Source organism: Taudactylus pleione, unplaced genomic scaffold (genome assembly GCF_031769625.1).
Source record: "Taudactylus pleione unplaced genomic scaffold, aTauple2 ptg000152l, whole genome shotgun sequence".
In the NCBI taxonomy this organism is placed as follows: Eukaryota; Metazoa; Chordata; class Amphibia; order Anura; family Myobatrachidae; genus Taudactylus; species Taudactylus pleione.
The window spans coordinates 2,345,926-2,359,452 of record NW_028284554.1 but is presented as its reverse complement, the minus strand read 5'-3'; the positions used below and the strand labels follow the sequence as shown (position 1 = coordinate 2,359,452).

At 43.3% G+C, this 13,527-nt stretch overlaps 1 protein-coding gene across 1 annotated transcript in view; it reads right to left on the bottom strand.

Moving 5' to 3' along the window:
• The window catches only part of LOC148522184 (phospholipid-transporting ATPase IK-like), a 295,966-nt gene extending 283,017 nt beyond the window's left edge, over positions 1-12,949 (bottom strand). The window contains 2 exon segments of the mRNA XM_088474278.1: positions 4,071-4,162; positions 12,907-12,949. Coding sequence (XP_088330404.1) covers positions 4,071-4,162; positions 12,907-12,949 — 135 coding nt within the window.
• Positions 12,950-13,527: the final 578 nt, after the last annotated feature.

Below are 13,527 nucleotides of genomic sequence, written 5' to 3'. Positions count from 1 at the left end.
TCTGTCAGCTTTTTTCTCCAGCCCCTCTGTGTCTGCTCAGCCTCATTCCACTGCCCCACTGTGTCTCCCCAGCCCCTCTGTGCCTCAGCCTCATTACCCAGCCCTTCTACATCTCAGCTTCTTTCCCCAGCCCCTCTGTGTCTCAGCCTTATTCTCCAGCCACTCTGTATCTCAGCCTTATTTCCCAGCCGTGTATCAAACGAATCTCAGAACCCAGTACAAGTGTCCCCTTTGTACTCCCATGTCGCCGGGCCTGGCAATGCTCAATATACAACAGAAATAGAAGGTCTTAGTGTCCTGTATAGGCTACCAGGCCTTGCCTGGGTTGGAGAATGGACCTTGAAGTACTTCTTCTTTTACATTGTCCTTGCCTGTAACTCCATTCCATTGATCCTGAAAATGACCCAACTGTTTGCTAACAGGTCCTTTTTGGGGCTAAACCATAACTATCCATTTATATTGAGTATGTAGACACTATTGCCTCAGCACTGAGGTATAAGCAATGTTGTTTGTTTTTCCATTAGGAGCCAGACTAAAAAGGCTGCTGGAAGCTCCCACTTTGTTTGTAATGGGTTATATCAGGAGCAGAGTGACTTACAGTACAGGACAGAAACTAGTATAGCTTCCCAAATTGCTGTGGTTTCAGAAATCATTGCCCAACAGAAATCTAAGCTGACCAACATTAGAGACCATGGCATGTAAAAATGGGGATCGGTATGAATCGGTACAAATCCCGATGCCGGAAGACTGGCAGCAGTGAAGATCCCGATAGGTAAGTAAACTAACCATACCTAACCCTCTCCCCAAACCTAACCCTAACCCTCCCTTAGGGGTGCCTAACCCTAATCTCCCCGTAAGTGCCTAAACCTAACCTCCTCATCCGCGCAGCCTAAACCTAACAGTCTTGGGGGGGTGCATAACCCCAACCCCCTTCCCCTAGCCTAACCCTAACCTTCCCAGGGGGGGTGCCTAACCCTAAGATACCCCTGGGAGACCCTAACCTAACCCTCACCCCCGCAGCTGTCCATGCTCGCTGCCCGGCTTACCTTAGCTCGGTATGCCGGGCGTCCGGCTCCCAGCATAGGGTTAATTATAAGCGTCGGGATTTTGACGCCTATCATTAGTCCCCTGTCAGGATTGCACAGTCAGGAAGCTGGCGGTCGGCATTTCGACCATCGGCTTCCTGACTGCATAGCGTGAAAATGTGCTTGGAGGAAATTAGTAACTGTCACTGCAGGTACAGTGACAGTTGATCCTCCGACTCAACGCTCTTCTGTTGAAGCTCTGTCTGGCCCCACTAGTACATATCAGCCTTTATCTTCAGACCACTGCAGTTTTAGGCACTGGAAGACATCATTAGCGAACTTGTTTAAACTAAAATTTCAAACCAGAGACTCCTCGGCCTATCCTGTAGGCACCATGTAGATCTCTATGACCCTGACAAACTTTAAACATAGCCAAAAACCTAATCCTGGCCAAACTACACCACCATGCTAAGTTTGGGGAGCTAAGCACAAAACTCTGGCTGTGCATAAACACACGCACAAGAGGGAATAAAAACAGAACTATGCTGACAGAGCAAACATTGGCATCATAGGGAAGATTAGTAAATAAATAATATTATATATATATAATACATATTAAAATGCATATTAAAATGAATATAGTATGCACAGCGGCTGCTGATAGTTAATCATAAATGCACAGAAAAATTATTAAGGGCAAATAGGCTGACGGCAACACAGAAGGGGACTCCGCCAAGGAGGAAGACAGCGCTGGACCTTGTCACACATAAGTTATGGTAAATACCGGTGGCATATTCATTAGTATCACTGTGATATTAAACAAAATTTGCCACCAGAAATAAGTACCATTGTTACACGAGTCCTAACATACATCAGATAAGCCAGGAATAAAAAGGCAGGTAAGTATTTATTTAATTACTTTATTGACTGCATATAAAATATAAATATATAATTTTTTAATAGAATTGTATTGTATGAAGATACTACTTTATTATTATTTTTACAAATGGGATATATTTTTTTATGAATTTTACAATGAAGCAATATGTTAATCTGAGTTTTATAATCGAACACCAGCAAGTTATTGTATTAGAAAGGTGTACATTTTTTTTTATAATTATCATGTTATCCACAGCTCATGACAATATGGCTACTCAGCATTGAGTTGGTCATCTCTAAAAAGGTGGCTGCAAACCTGGGCACCAACACCAGTAGTCTTGGCAAAGACTCTACGGAATAGAATTGTGTCTGCGTGATGTAGTGCTTACACAGGACCTCTTTATCAGCGGAGAACTATTGGTCACCTGGCTGGGACTGCCTCATGTATACTACCCCAGATAAACTGTATTCCATCCAGGCTCTGGTATGGAGAAATCTTGTTACTATTCTGCCTTTTATCAGTTTTATATTGTGTTCCTTCTATTATATGTATTATGTAACTTAATGCACAATAGGAAGCTTGTTACTGATTTTATTGAGGATCGCCTGTACTGAGATTGAGAAGGAACATTGGATGTAGGAGAGTTATAGAAAATGCTGATTCCAGTACTGGCTGTGTAAACCGTTTTCCCCTGAATGTATTGATTGGAGGGGTTTCACACAGTGAGGTATATTTATTATGTTAATTATCGGGGTCCGAACTGGCCCTGATAATTAACATACTAACTCGATGCGAGTGCAGGAGCAATTCATCATTGCTCCAGCGTGGAGACAGCTGATCCGAAAATCATCTGTCTCCCTGAAGTGCTTCACTGCTCCTTTCGGAGCAATGACTTTTTCGACACTGGTGCACATGCGTGACCTACATTCGGGTTGCAAGCCACGAGTGGGAGTAAACGCCATCTGATGTTAGCGAATGCTCCAGCAGTCAAGCTCCGAAAATATTGTATTTGTGGAGCTTGATGAATTCTTCACAATGTTTATTACATCTGGTGACTTGTATTTATAACCTATAAAAATTGTGACTTTTGGTGAATTGTGTTTTAAAATCATGAAAAATCACAATTTTTTTGGAGATTTTCCAGCAGAAAAAAATACCAGAATGCATACATTTTTGTAAATTGCAGACTACTATACAGTATTTCCTATTTTTATTTGAGTAATTTTGTTTAAAGTTGCATCTCTTTTAGCACTCTCTCTGTCTTGGCTCTATTTCTCCAAATCTCTATTTATCTATATATTTTGTGTTAGTTCTTCTACCATTTGTTGATTATTTCTTTCTCTTTTATCCAATCCCAATTTTTACTATACTCAATTTTTCTTGCTAACATTTTGCTTTATACTCATGGCTATTCCCCTCTGTTCATTATTTTCTCTTTCTTTCTACTTTTCTATTTTCTGGATAAGGGACCTATTTGTGCATGTGTAACAGGTCCATAAATACAACTAATATACATCTTAATACATGTTTATGTTCTCCTTCCTAGAGTACTATTTATTTACTTAGCTCTCACTTCTCTGTTCTGCTTGCAGCTGAGCTAGTGCCACCTCTCTTTTTTTTTTAAACCAACAAAAATTCAAATGCATTGCAGTTCTCATCTTAAAAAAGTTTCTTGAGAGAAACGAAATGCATTGATCCATTTTAAATGCTAAGGAAGTTGTAATCAGTTTGCTCAAATCAGAATGGAGACACTCAACAGCGAAGCTAAACATCATGCCTGACTGAAAGCTGTGAACTTGTCGTCTTTCATTCTGCTTGCAGCTCATCACCATGCATGAAGGAAAAGACTAACACATTTTATCTGGATGTTTTTAACTACAGTATATACACAGCACCAGCAATCTATAATAGTTTCCATACAGAAAGAAAATAATTAATAATCACCTATTGTGGCCACTTTTAGAACTCATTGGTTTATTGGCTGACAAAGACAGAGCAACTTTGATGCAGATAAGTATGCCTGCTATACCCTATTATTATGTAACTGGAAGTATTCTATTATGCTCATGAAGGACTTGTAAAGTAGTTCCATATTAATATAGAGTACCATAAAGTTCACTTGAAATTCTATAATTGAATTAAAAGGTTAACAAAAGTGGATTTACCGCATATTTATTCCTATGGACACAAAGGAATCCTTTCTTCTTGATTTTGTCATGGAAACTTCTGTCATTGGCTTTAACCTCCCAGCTGTAATCTGAAAATAAAACATTATAATAGGATTTAAGCCAAAATATACAGAAAAAAAATAATATAATACTTTATGGTCATTAGTTAAATGAAGTGATGATGGAAAACCAGTAAAAAGAATGTGACTTGCAACACAGCTCTTTCCTGTAAAACTTCTACCAACAGAAAGAAGAACCTAAGAAATTATTAGATAACGGAGGATTGAATAGAACCAAGGGTACATAAACCTCTAGTCAGGGATAGATGGGGTTCATAAAGTTATGGGCGTGTTTTGTTGCGTTTGACAGTAGGGTTAACTACGGTGATAGGCCGGGCTGGTTATATAAGAGGGTGTGGGTAGGTTGTGGGGGTAATTCTGCCTTTTTGAATTTGATCTGCTAGCAGGGAAATTCATTTGCTTGTCAGAACTGTGCTTTTGAGTAGATTGTCTTGAATTGACTCAGTGACTCTTTTGCTTATACTGTATTTTTCTGTCCTTTCTTTTTCTTTATTCCTTGCTATCCCATTTCCTAAGGCTCTTTCTCTATTCCTTTATCTGTCCCTTTCCTTATGCCTCTTCCCACTCTTTTCCTTCTTTCTGTTCTTTATTCCCTCTTGCTGCATACACCAATCATTGTTATGCAGCACCCCCAACACAAACACTCTGTGCCTGCCCATCTGTCTGATGGTGCTGGGTCTGGTGCAGCCATCGCTGTCCCCATTTTTGTGTCCCTCACGGCCACAGCTGCCCTCCCAGCATTCCAGTGGGTCAGGCATGGCCTCCTCCCTCAGGCCCTGTGGTTCCCACAGTCCCCCAGTGACCGCCCTGTCTGGAGCGGCTGATGGCTGGGGGCATGGGAGGTGTAAGAGGTCTCAAAGGCATGTGGACCAGGAGCTTGTGATGGTGCCAGCTCACACTGATCCAGTGGGGGGGCCAACGGCCATGTTTGGCAATAGCCGGGGGGGTGAGACCAGTGGCCATTTCGTGCTGCAGCCAGGGAGCAGAGCCATCAGCTGCATAGCAGTGACAGGCGCACTAATCTCTCCCCTCCTCTGCTGCCCTGCACTGCTATAGGCAGCGAAGCAGGCATGTTGTCTGCCATGTTTTCTTCTGCCAGCTCCTCCAGGACTGGGGGAGTTGCAGCAGCACAGGCAGTAATAAGCAGTGTAGGGTCCCTGGCACCTAAGGGTTCTCCCCTTTGGAATGCTAGAGCCATCGCTGGGCTGCTGGTGCCAGTGGTGGGTAGTCTGACACCACTACTGACAGTGCAGCCTGCAAGTTCCCCTGGCACTGGGGTTTCCTCTGCTGTGTCTTGGGCATCCAATGTCCAGGTACAGTTGGGGTCCCTGCTTCAGCAGCTAGGCAGGATATGCGGCCTCTCCCTCTTTACTTTGCCTCCTGCTCCTTCTTCCATTCCCTCGGACTTTTCCACTCTGCAGCCAGTTCAGGCTTTGGGTATTGTGGATGCAGTCAGTTTGCATGATGCTGCCCCTGTGTCTTTTACAGATGACAGCTTGGATGCAGTGCCTGTGGTCAATGCTCAGGTCACTGCTGTTGCCGAGTCGCCAACACAGACGGTATCCCTTCCGGTGAGTGCATTGGTTCTTTTGACGGGGTGTCTAGTTCCAGTTCCTTCTCCTCAAGTGATAGTTTGGATTGGGTTAGACGCAAATGAGCCAGGCAGTCTCATCATCATTGCGTGCACTGATGTAGGCATTCTAGTGACAGGTCCTCAGGGAGTAGTACTAGTGTGGATTGTGGGGCTGGTCCTTCAGATGAGGTGCACTGCACTCATATGGCCTGCATAACAGAGTTAGGGTTTGAATAGGAAATGGTCGCTATATAGACCTACTCACACTCACTGCTAAGTCTAAAAAAGTGTTTGCAGCTGTAAAGGCAAAAGCGGGTTTTGGGTTGGAGTTGTATTAGTCCTACACCAATTGCTTTCAGGGATTTGTGTTTTTTTCAGCTTGCTACCTTAAATCTAGGCTGCCTGAGTATCTTAATGTTATTCAGTATTTGCATCTAATTCATGGCCTGTTCAAGTCTTTGCGGGCAGCAGTATGGCTGCATTATGATGAGGAGTTTAGTCGGAAGCAGGATAGAGTCTTGGTCATGGACCTGGATTATACAGATATAGAGGTGTCAATGGTGGTGGCGTAGCCTGCCCATGTTCCTTCTGACCTGTTCCAAGGCCAAGGTTCAACGCTCTACTCCCCTGGCCCAGATGACATTAGGTAAAGCAGCATCTCCCATTTGCTTGGATGCCATGGTTAATGGCTAGACTGGTATCCTGTATGGGACGATGCTGAATTTCTGCATAGGGAGTTTGCTGAGGGGTTTCAGTTTTAAAGTCAGTGCATTCCGGATCCCCCAGGAACCTTTGTTCCACATATGATCTGTGCCATGTAGTTAAGGACGAGGTTAAGAAAGAGTTTGGTCTGGGGTGCATGATTGGGACTTTTGAGGAACCTCCAGTAACTAGTCTTGTCCTTTCACCTGTAGCAGTTGTCCCCAAAAAGGCCCTGGGTAGTTACTGTTTAATACAGCACTTATCACATCCGGCAGGGGATTCAGTCAACAATGTAATCTTGGAGGAGGTCTGTCACATGTGTAATCAATCATTCAACTCTGAACTTCTGGGTCTGGATCCCCGTTTGCTAAGGGGGACATTGATTCTGTCTTCTGTCTGTTGGCCTTGCATCTGGAGTCCTTCCGTTTCATGGGTCTTAGGTTGCTGGACGGGTAATACCTGGATAAGTGCCTCCCAATGGGTTCAGTTTCCTGTGCCTTTTTTGAGCAACTCAGTTCCTTCCTTCATTGCTGTGTAGCTACAGGCTCTATGGAAATGGGAATAGCTCATTACTTGGATGACTTCCTGTGTGTTGGGCCTGCGGGTTCTGATTGGTGTGCTCGATCCTTCAGTTATTGAAGGCTCTCTTCATAGAATTCAGAGTCCCGAATGCACATGACAAGACAGAAGGCCTCACCACTAGTTTAGTTTTCTTGGGTATTGAAATCGATACCTTGGAGGGATGTTGCCGGTTGCCGCCACAAACCTTGTCCATCATATTGTTGGCAGATTATCGAACCAGCATGGAGGGTCTCACAGGTAGGTCCGTGACCCCAATGACTGCTTATCAAACTTCATGGCAGCAGTGGGAAAAAATTTTGGGGAGACGGAGTTTGTTAGGTAAATCCCAGATAGCCTTTACCTGGGATTTGTTTGCTGCTGGTAAGTCACGGGCTTATGTTGCCCAGAGGCTGGCTGGCATTTCTCTCTTTTTGCAGTTAGTGGGGCATGTTTTTAATACAAAAAGCCCTTAGGGGTTGGTTGCGCTTAGTGCCTGAGGTGGATGACTGGCGTCGCCCCATCGGCCCAGATTCGTTATTGCGGACATTAGTCTACAATTTGTTTATTCCTCCTTCTTTGAAGTTACGCTATTTTGTATTGCTTTTGTGATAGCCTACCGTGGGGCTTTTTGCATCAGCAATTTGGTTGTGGTTTCATGTTCTGCCTCACCCCTGTTTCACACCCATATTCTCCTATGTGATGTGGTGTTGTGCTGGATTCAGTTATCTAAGACCAACCAGATGGAAAGGGTTCGTTTAGTGTCTCTAATATCCTGTCCTAAAGACAGAATTTGTCCGGATATGCTTGGCCTCCCTGTATATTAGGAGCCGTCCTTCTCTGCCGAGAGCATGGCTTATGCATGAGGATGGTTCTTCTCTAAAAAAATTTAAATTTCAGTCAGTTTTTCATTGCTCCATTCGGTGTTGTACTCCCCTTTGGAGTACAACACCTATTCATTTAGATTGGTGCCGAGACTTTCCTCATCTGGTCTGTCCTCACAGGAAATACAGGCTCTAGGAAGATAAAAGTCCAATGCCTATCGGAAATATATTTGTCTGGATTCAAGACATGTTATGCTTTATTTGTTTGAGTTGAGAGCTTTGGCCACTCGCCATCATTCTTTTGGGGGTCTCGAGGGATTTTGCACTGTTTTTTGCCCTGCTTAGGACAACTATTGGTTAAAAAAAGAAAAATCCAAACTTAAAAGATCCAGTTGGTTTTTTGTAAGTTTTTACCTTATGTCAGGTCCCCCCCTCCTTCTATTGTCTGCTTTGGTTATATTTTACTCACCTATTATTTTCTGCAGATTACAGGTGATTTCCTGAATTCTAGGCCCATTTGGATAATTGCCCCCTCTTTTATTTTCATGGGCTACGCAATCACGCTTGGCATCCGATACCTTTTTATCCCCACAAGGTGGTTCGGCCATAGGGGTATGTTGTGGTAGGCTTGTTGCTCAGATTGCATAGATCAGTAGCTGAGTTTGGGGCCCCTCTTGTTTTAGTCATACATCTTGGTATAAATTGTTTGTGCCAACAGACTCTAGAACTGTGTCATGCTATAGTTTGTGATTTGAAGAAGATTGTGCAGTTGTGGATTAATTGTGTGGTGATTTGGTATTGTAATGTTTTGTTGTGTAAGATAGATGGGTTGGCAACAGTGATAGGCTAGGAGGGTTTTAGGGTCTGTTATCTAACAGGGTGGGGGTAGATTTGTGTGTAATGCTGCCTCTTTCAGGCCCTGATTCAGAGCCGGACGCTCTGACAGAGTGCTCGCTCTGAATCAAGGCCATCCTTCTCTTTTTTTTAGAGCGGCCTCCTGGCCGCTCGCATAGCTGTGGGTGACCACCCACAGCTATAGCGAGTGGCCAAAAAGATGGTCGCGATGGTCTTGACCACTGGGCTTGCGACGAGACCCTTGTGGTAGGGTCTTGTTGCGGCAAGCCCTGGAGTGTTTTCGGCTCTATCAGAGCCGAGAGCACTCCCACTGACATCACTTGTGATGTTAGTGGGGCCGGCCCCAGATGGTAGGCGTTCCCATGGGAACGCCTCCGTCTGGGCAGCCACGCCCCCAGAACGCCCACCAAAGGGGGCGTGCTGTCACTCACCATCGACAGCACGCCCCCTTTGCAGCGAGACCTGGAGCGACGGCTCCATCGTGCGCATGTGCACTGGGCCAACATCAACTCGCTTGCGAGCGCTCAGCGCTCGCGAGCAGGTCTGAATCAGGCCCTCAGTTCGATCTTCCACCCTCCTTCTATTTTGTGTCTTACGTCAGCTTTATTTCATGGTAGGGAAAGACCGACAGTATTAAAGTGTCCATCTTGTTGCAGTATGCACTCCCCTTAGATGTGCTGGTTAGGCGTATTGCACCCTACTGGAGTCAGCAGCACCTCTCAACCGAGCGGACCTGAATAGTGCATTGACATGGGTGCTGGGTATCAACTCACTTGCTTAGAAAGGGAGAGTTGTGTTGTGCAACTTTTAATGTCACACTTGCCCTCAATATTAGGATAGTTGGCTCTCGTGAGTTGTGATATCATTTTTCCTAAGACAAATGGACGCTGATGGCTTGCTGTTCTTTTTTCTGCCGCCATATTTATTATTGTAACAATAAATAAAGCTGGCCATTTATTTTAAATGACATATTTTGCTCATGTGTCATTATTTTAGTTAAGTATAGGTTAAGTTTATGGTTACATCAATCATCTGACAATAGAGAGTTTAGAAGATAGACTCTATGGGCCTGATTCAGAGCCGCTCGTAAGCAGCCGCTCGTTCGCTCCGAGCGATGTTCGCACATCTGCGCATGCGTATGGGTCGTAATGCGCATGCGCCAACCAGTCAGTGCGGTCAGAAAACGAGCGTTCGCAAAATTGCGAGTGCCTGCTAATTTGAGTGACAGGATGAGGCGTTTGTGGGTGGTAACAGGGGAAGGTGCTTGAAAACGGGGAGTGGAGATCCGAACGCAGGCATGCCAAATGGTCAAAACGGGCGTTTTAATGGTGTGCATAATTAACAAAGCAGCGTCATCGACCACGCCACTTCGTTGTTGCTTAGCCTGAACTGTTCGCATGATTGCGGTAGGAAAATCCAACCACAAGCACTGCGAGCAGTTCAGACGCCTTTCGATGTACTCGATTAATCAAATAAATAGCGGAGATGACGTATGATGCGAGCGGCCAGGGGGCGTCTTTACAAAATAGCGAGCGCATGTTTCGTTCGCTCGGTCAGACATAGAGGCGTCAACAGACCGCAAAGAGCGAGCACTCAATTTAAATAGCCGGCCTCTTTTTCTGAACGAGCGAGCACAAATAACGTCCGGCTCTGAATCAGGCCCTATGTTCCCTAATGTTGGACAGCCCTGTTTTCTGTGCACTGTTTCTACAATTTCGTTCATTCAATATCCTGTGCATGTTTCTAGCAAGCTTTTAAAAGGAAGTTCTTTATGTTCTTTTTATACTCCCATCCCATGTCAGATCAAATGTAAACAAAGGATGTGCCAATATTTGAAAACTTGTATTGAATTACAGTATTACAACATGTAGAGATGCAACGCCTACACAAAATGTTTATTTTGTATGCAATATGATGGTTGTTTGTTTTTAACCACTTAACTAAAAAGAAACTCATAGTGTAGCAAATATAAAGTTCAAATAACACCTCCAGTGTCTGGTATCTAGAAGAGTGCTGATAGACATAAATATCCAGCTCACTTAATTCAGCCAACTAGTCCAAAATTACAGAAGAACAAAATAGCATACCCTACTCACAGGATGTAGTCAACATGTCGGCTGATGTGATGCCGACGGTCTGAATACCGGCACCGGAATCCTGACAACAGTCAGGATACTGGCTCCAGAATACCGACTGTCGGCATCCTGAAGGTAAGTATCGGGGGTTAGGGTTACACACTAAGGTGGGAGGGTTAGGGTGCAGTGAGGAGGGGTTAGGTTTAGGCACTAGGGGGGAGGTTAGGGTTAGGCACCAGGAAGGGAGGGTTAGGGTAGGGAGAGGTGGAGGGTTAGCATACCGACCAACAAGTGTCAATATGTTAACCCTGTTGGGATTGCGACTGTCGGGAACCCATACCCAACCCCTTACTTATAATGGAATGGGGTATATGGTGCACATAAAGGTTTCATACTCCACCATGATGTTGGACCATCTGTTGAGAACTTTCACCAGAGTGAAACACCATTATGTCATTTGGTCAGGCTTAAAAATATTGCCCACAATTATTGACAACTCTACAATGACTCTTTCTGATACAGTAGGCACCAATAGAATAGTGGATGATTATTTTAATGACAATGTTTAAATTAGCATGTCACACAGTCCCTTTAAATACTGGGAGGAAAAAAAAGGAAATTTGGATCCCATTGTACAAACTTGCATTATTTTACTGAAGCTTCCCACCCTCCAGTGTGTATTTGGAAAGAGTGTTTAGCACAGCCAGGAAATCTGTGAGTCAATGGTGTAGGAGGCTGCTTCCACAAAATCAAAATGAACTGCAAATTCTATGAGGATGACCTTTGCCTCCATTTACAAAAAGTACAAAGACTTCTGTAAGGGTGAAATCCAGCGAAGAAGAACAAATGTGTGATGATGATTATATTAACAACAGTGATGAGGGTGATGAGGAGGATTATGACATCTTTCAACTGAAAGGATGATTGACAATGTTAGCCTTCAGTTTAATTTAATCAAATCACCGAGATAATTAAATTTTTGGGCCCCCAAACAAACCAGCACTTCAGCCACAAAAGTGGCAGTCCTGGTCTCTGAAGTGATTGGTTTTTTAAACTGTGCATGTCCTTTTTAATATACAAAATAAGGGTGAGTGATGGAACCCAATGATAATTCCATTGTGCACCACTTTTCATTATGGGCTTTGCTGTATTGGTGTAAAGACTACTAGCCCGTAATTCCATCTCCATTTACCTGTACTGGCCTGAGGCCTGCGATTTTTTGTTTGGAGAAGTGTGTTAGTAATATATTACATTTTAAACTAGGCTTTTACTTTTAGGCTTATGCTGTAGTTCTTAAGTAATGAAAAAACTCTATAGGGTCATATAGTTTATTAAACTGTCATCTTGTCTGCCACTATGTTTCATAGATGTGCTATATTCTTTTAAACTGTCATGTGTTTGTGCTTCTTGTTTGTTGCTTAGTTTAGCCCCCCAGCACATACAGCATTTGGCGAATATTGGTCAAAACAATATTGTGAGCTGTAAGGTGGTTCCACTGTCATAGAGGTTTCATAAAGAAGTTGCTTACATAACAGCATCTACCTTTTGTAGATATAACTGCTGAACACATATAATGGCATTAGGGTACTTACCTGCCCCAGTCAGGATCTCCACCTGTCGGGCTTCTGCTGTCGGGATTTGAACAGTGAGTATGTAATCAAGTAATTAATAAAAGTTAGGAAACCTGTAGGAATTGTTTGCATAAACTTTCAAGGTTCAAGTGCTGCAGAACACATGTAAGCTCTTAAACTCTTGACTTATTCCCTTAAAAATCACTTTTAAATAACTTTGAAATTTACAGTATTTTTAGTTTTTGCTAACCTAAACTTTTACTTTAACCTCCAGCAGGTTACCATTTACCTTTGCACCATTTCAGGTTATTCAAAATATATAAATTTGTATCATGTCAATGAAAACTGGAAAAATGGAGGTGTTCTAAAACTTTTGACTGATAATGTATTGGTTAATGGAAAATCACTGATGTAAACCACTACATGTGCCCCAGGATACTTTTTGGGCTGGAAGACAGTGACACAAGGACACATATCTGCTTAAATGGAATGGATATTGAGCACCATCATGACACCATACAAACAGAACTAACATAATAAACATTTTTTTAGCTTCATTAAATAACACAAAGCATGTCTTATTATAAGAACATACCAATATCATTCACAGTATCAGGTGCTTTGATAGTAGTGTCCATTGGCCTGAAAAGTAACAAGATTAATATAAATAATGAATATTAAAATCAGCCAACAATATTCACTCTGTAGTTTGTCACATTATGAAACTTTTTTATGCTTATATATTCCAAGTATTCTGTGTCTAATACTTCTGGTAACATTATGGGGGAAATTCAATTAGGTGCAATTACCTCACACCAGCGAGCAAATGCAGCTATTGTCCGCACTCAAGGCTCCTTCAGACTTGCAGATTTTTGTTGGCAGCCCTATGGGACTGCGAGAACAAATGTGTAAGTCCGGCGTGAGTCCAAGCTGCCAGGGGGGTGAGTTCCAATGTCATTGCCAGCATTTACATACCATCCCAATTGCATCCCCCCCCCCTCGCATGCGGGTGCAAGATCACTGAATTCCCCTGTATTGCTGAAGGGCAGTGGATCTACCAAAGTGTCAACATAGGTGAGCTAAGAGAATTCCTGGAAATGCTTGGCATTGGTAGAGTCTAAACAAGACAAGTGCCCCATGTTATAATAGTATGTTATGCTTTTCATTAACATTAAGAAACATGGTAGGAGGGACTGAAGGGGATATATAGTATGTG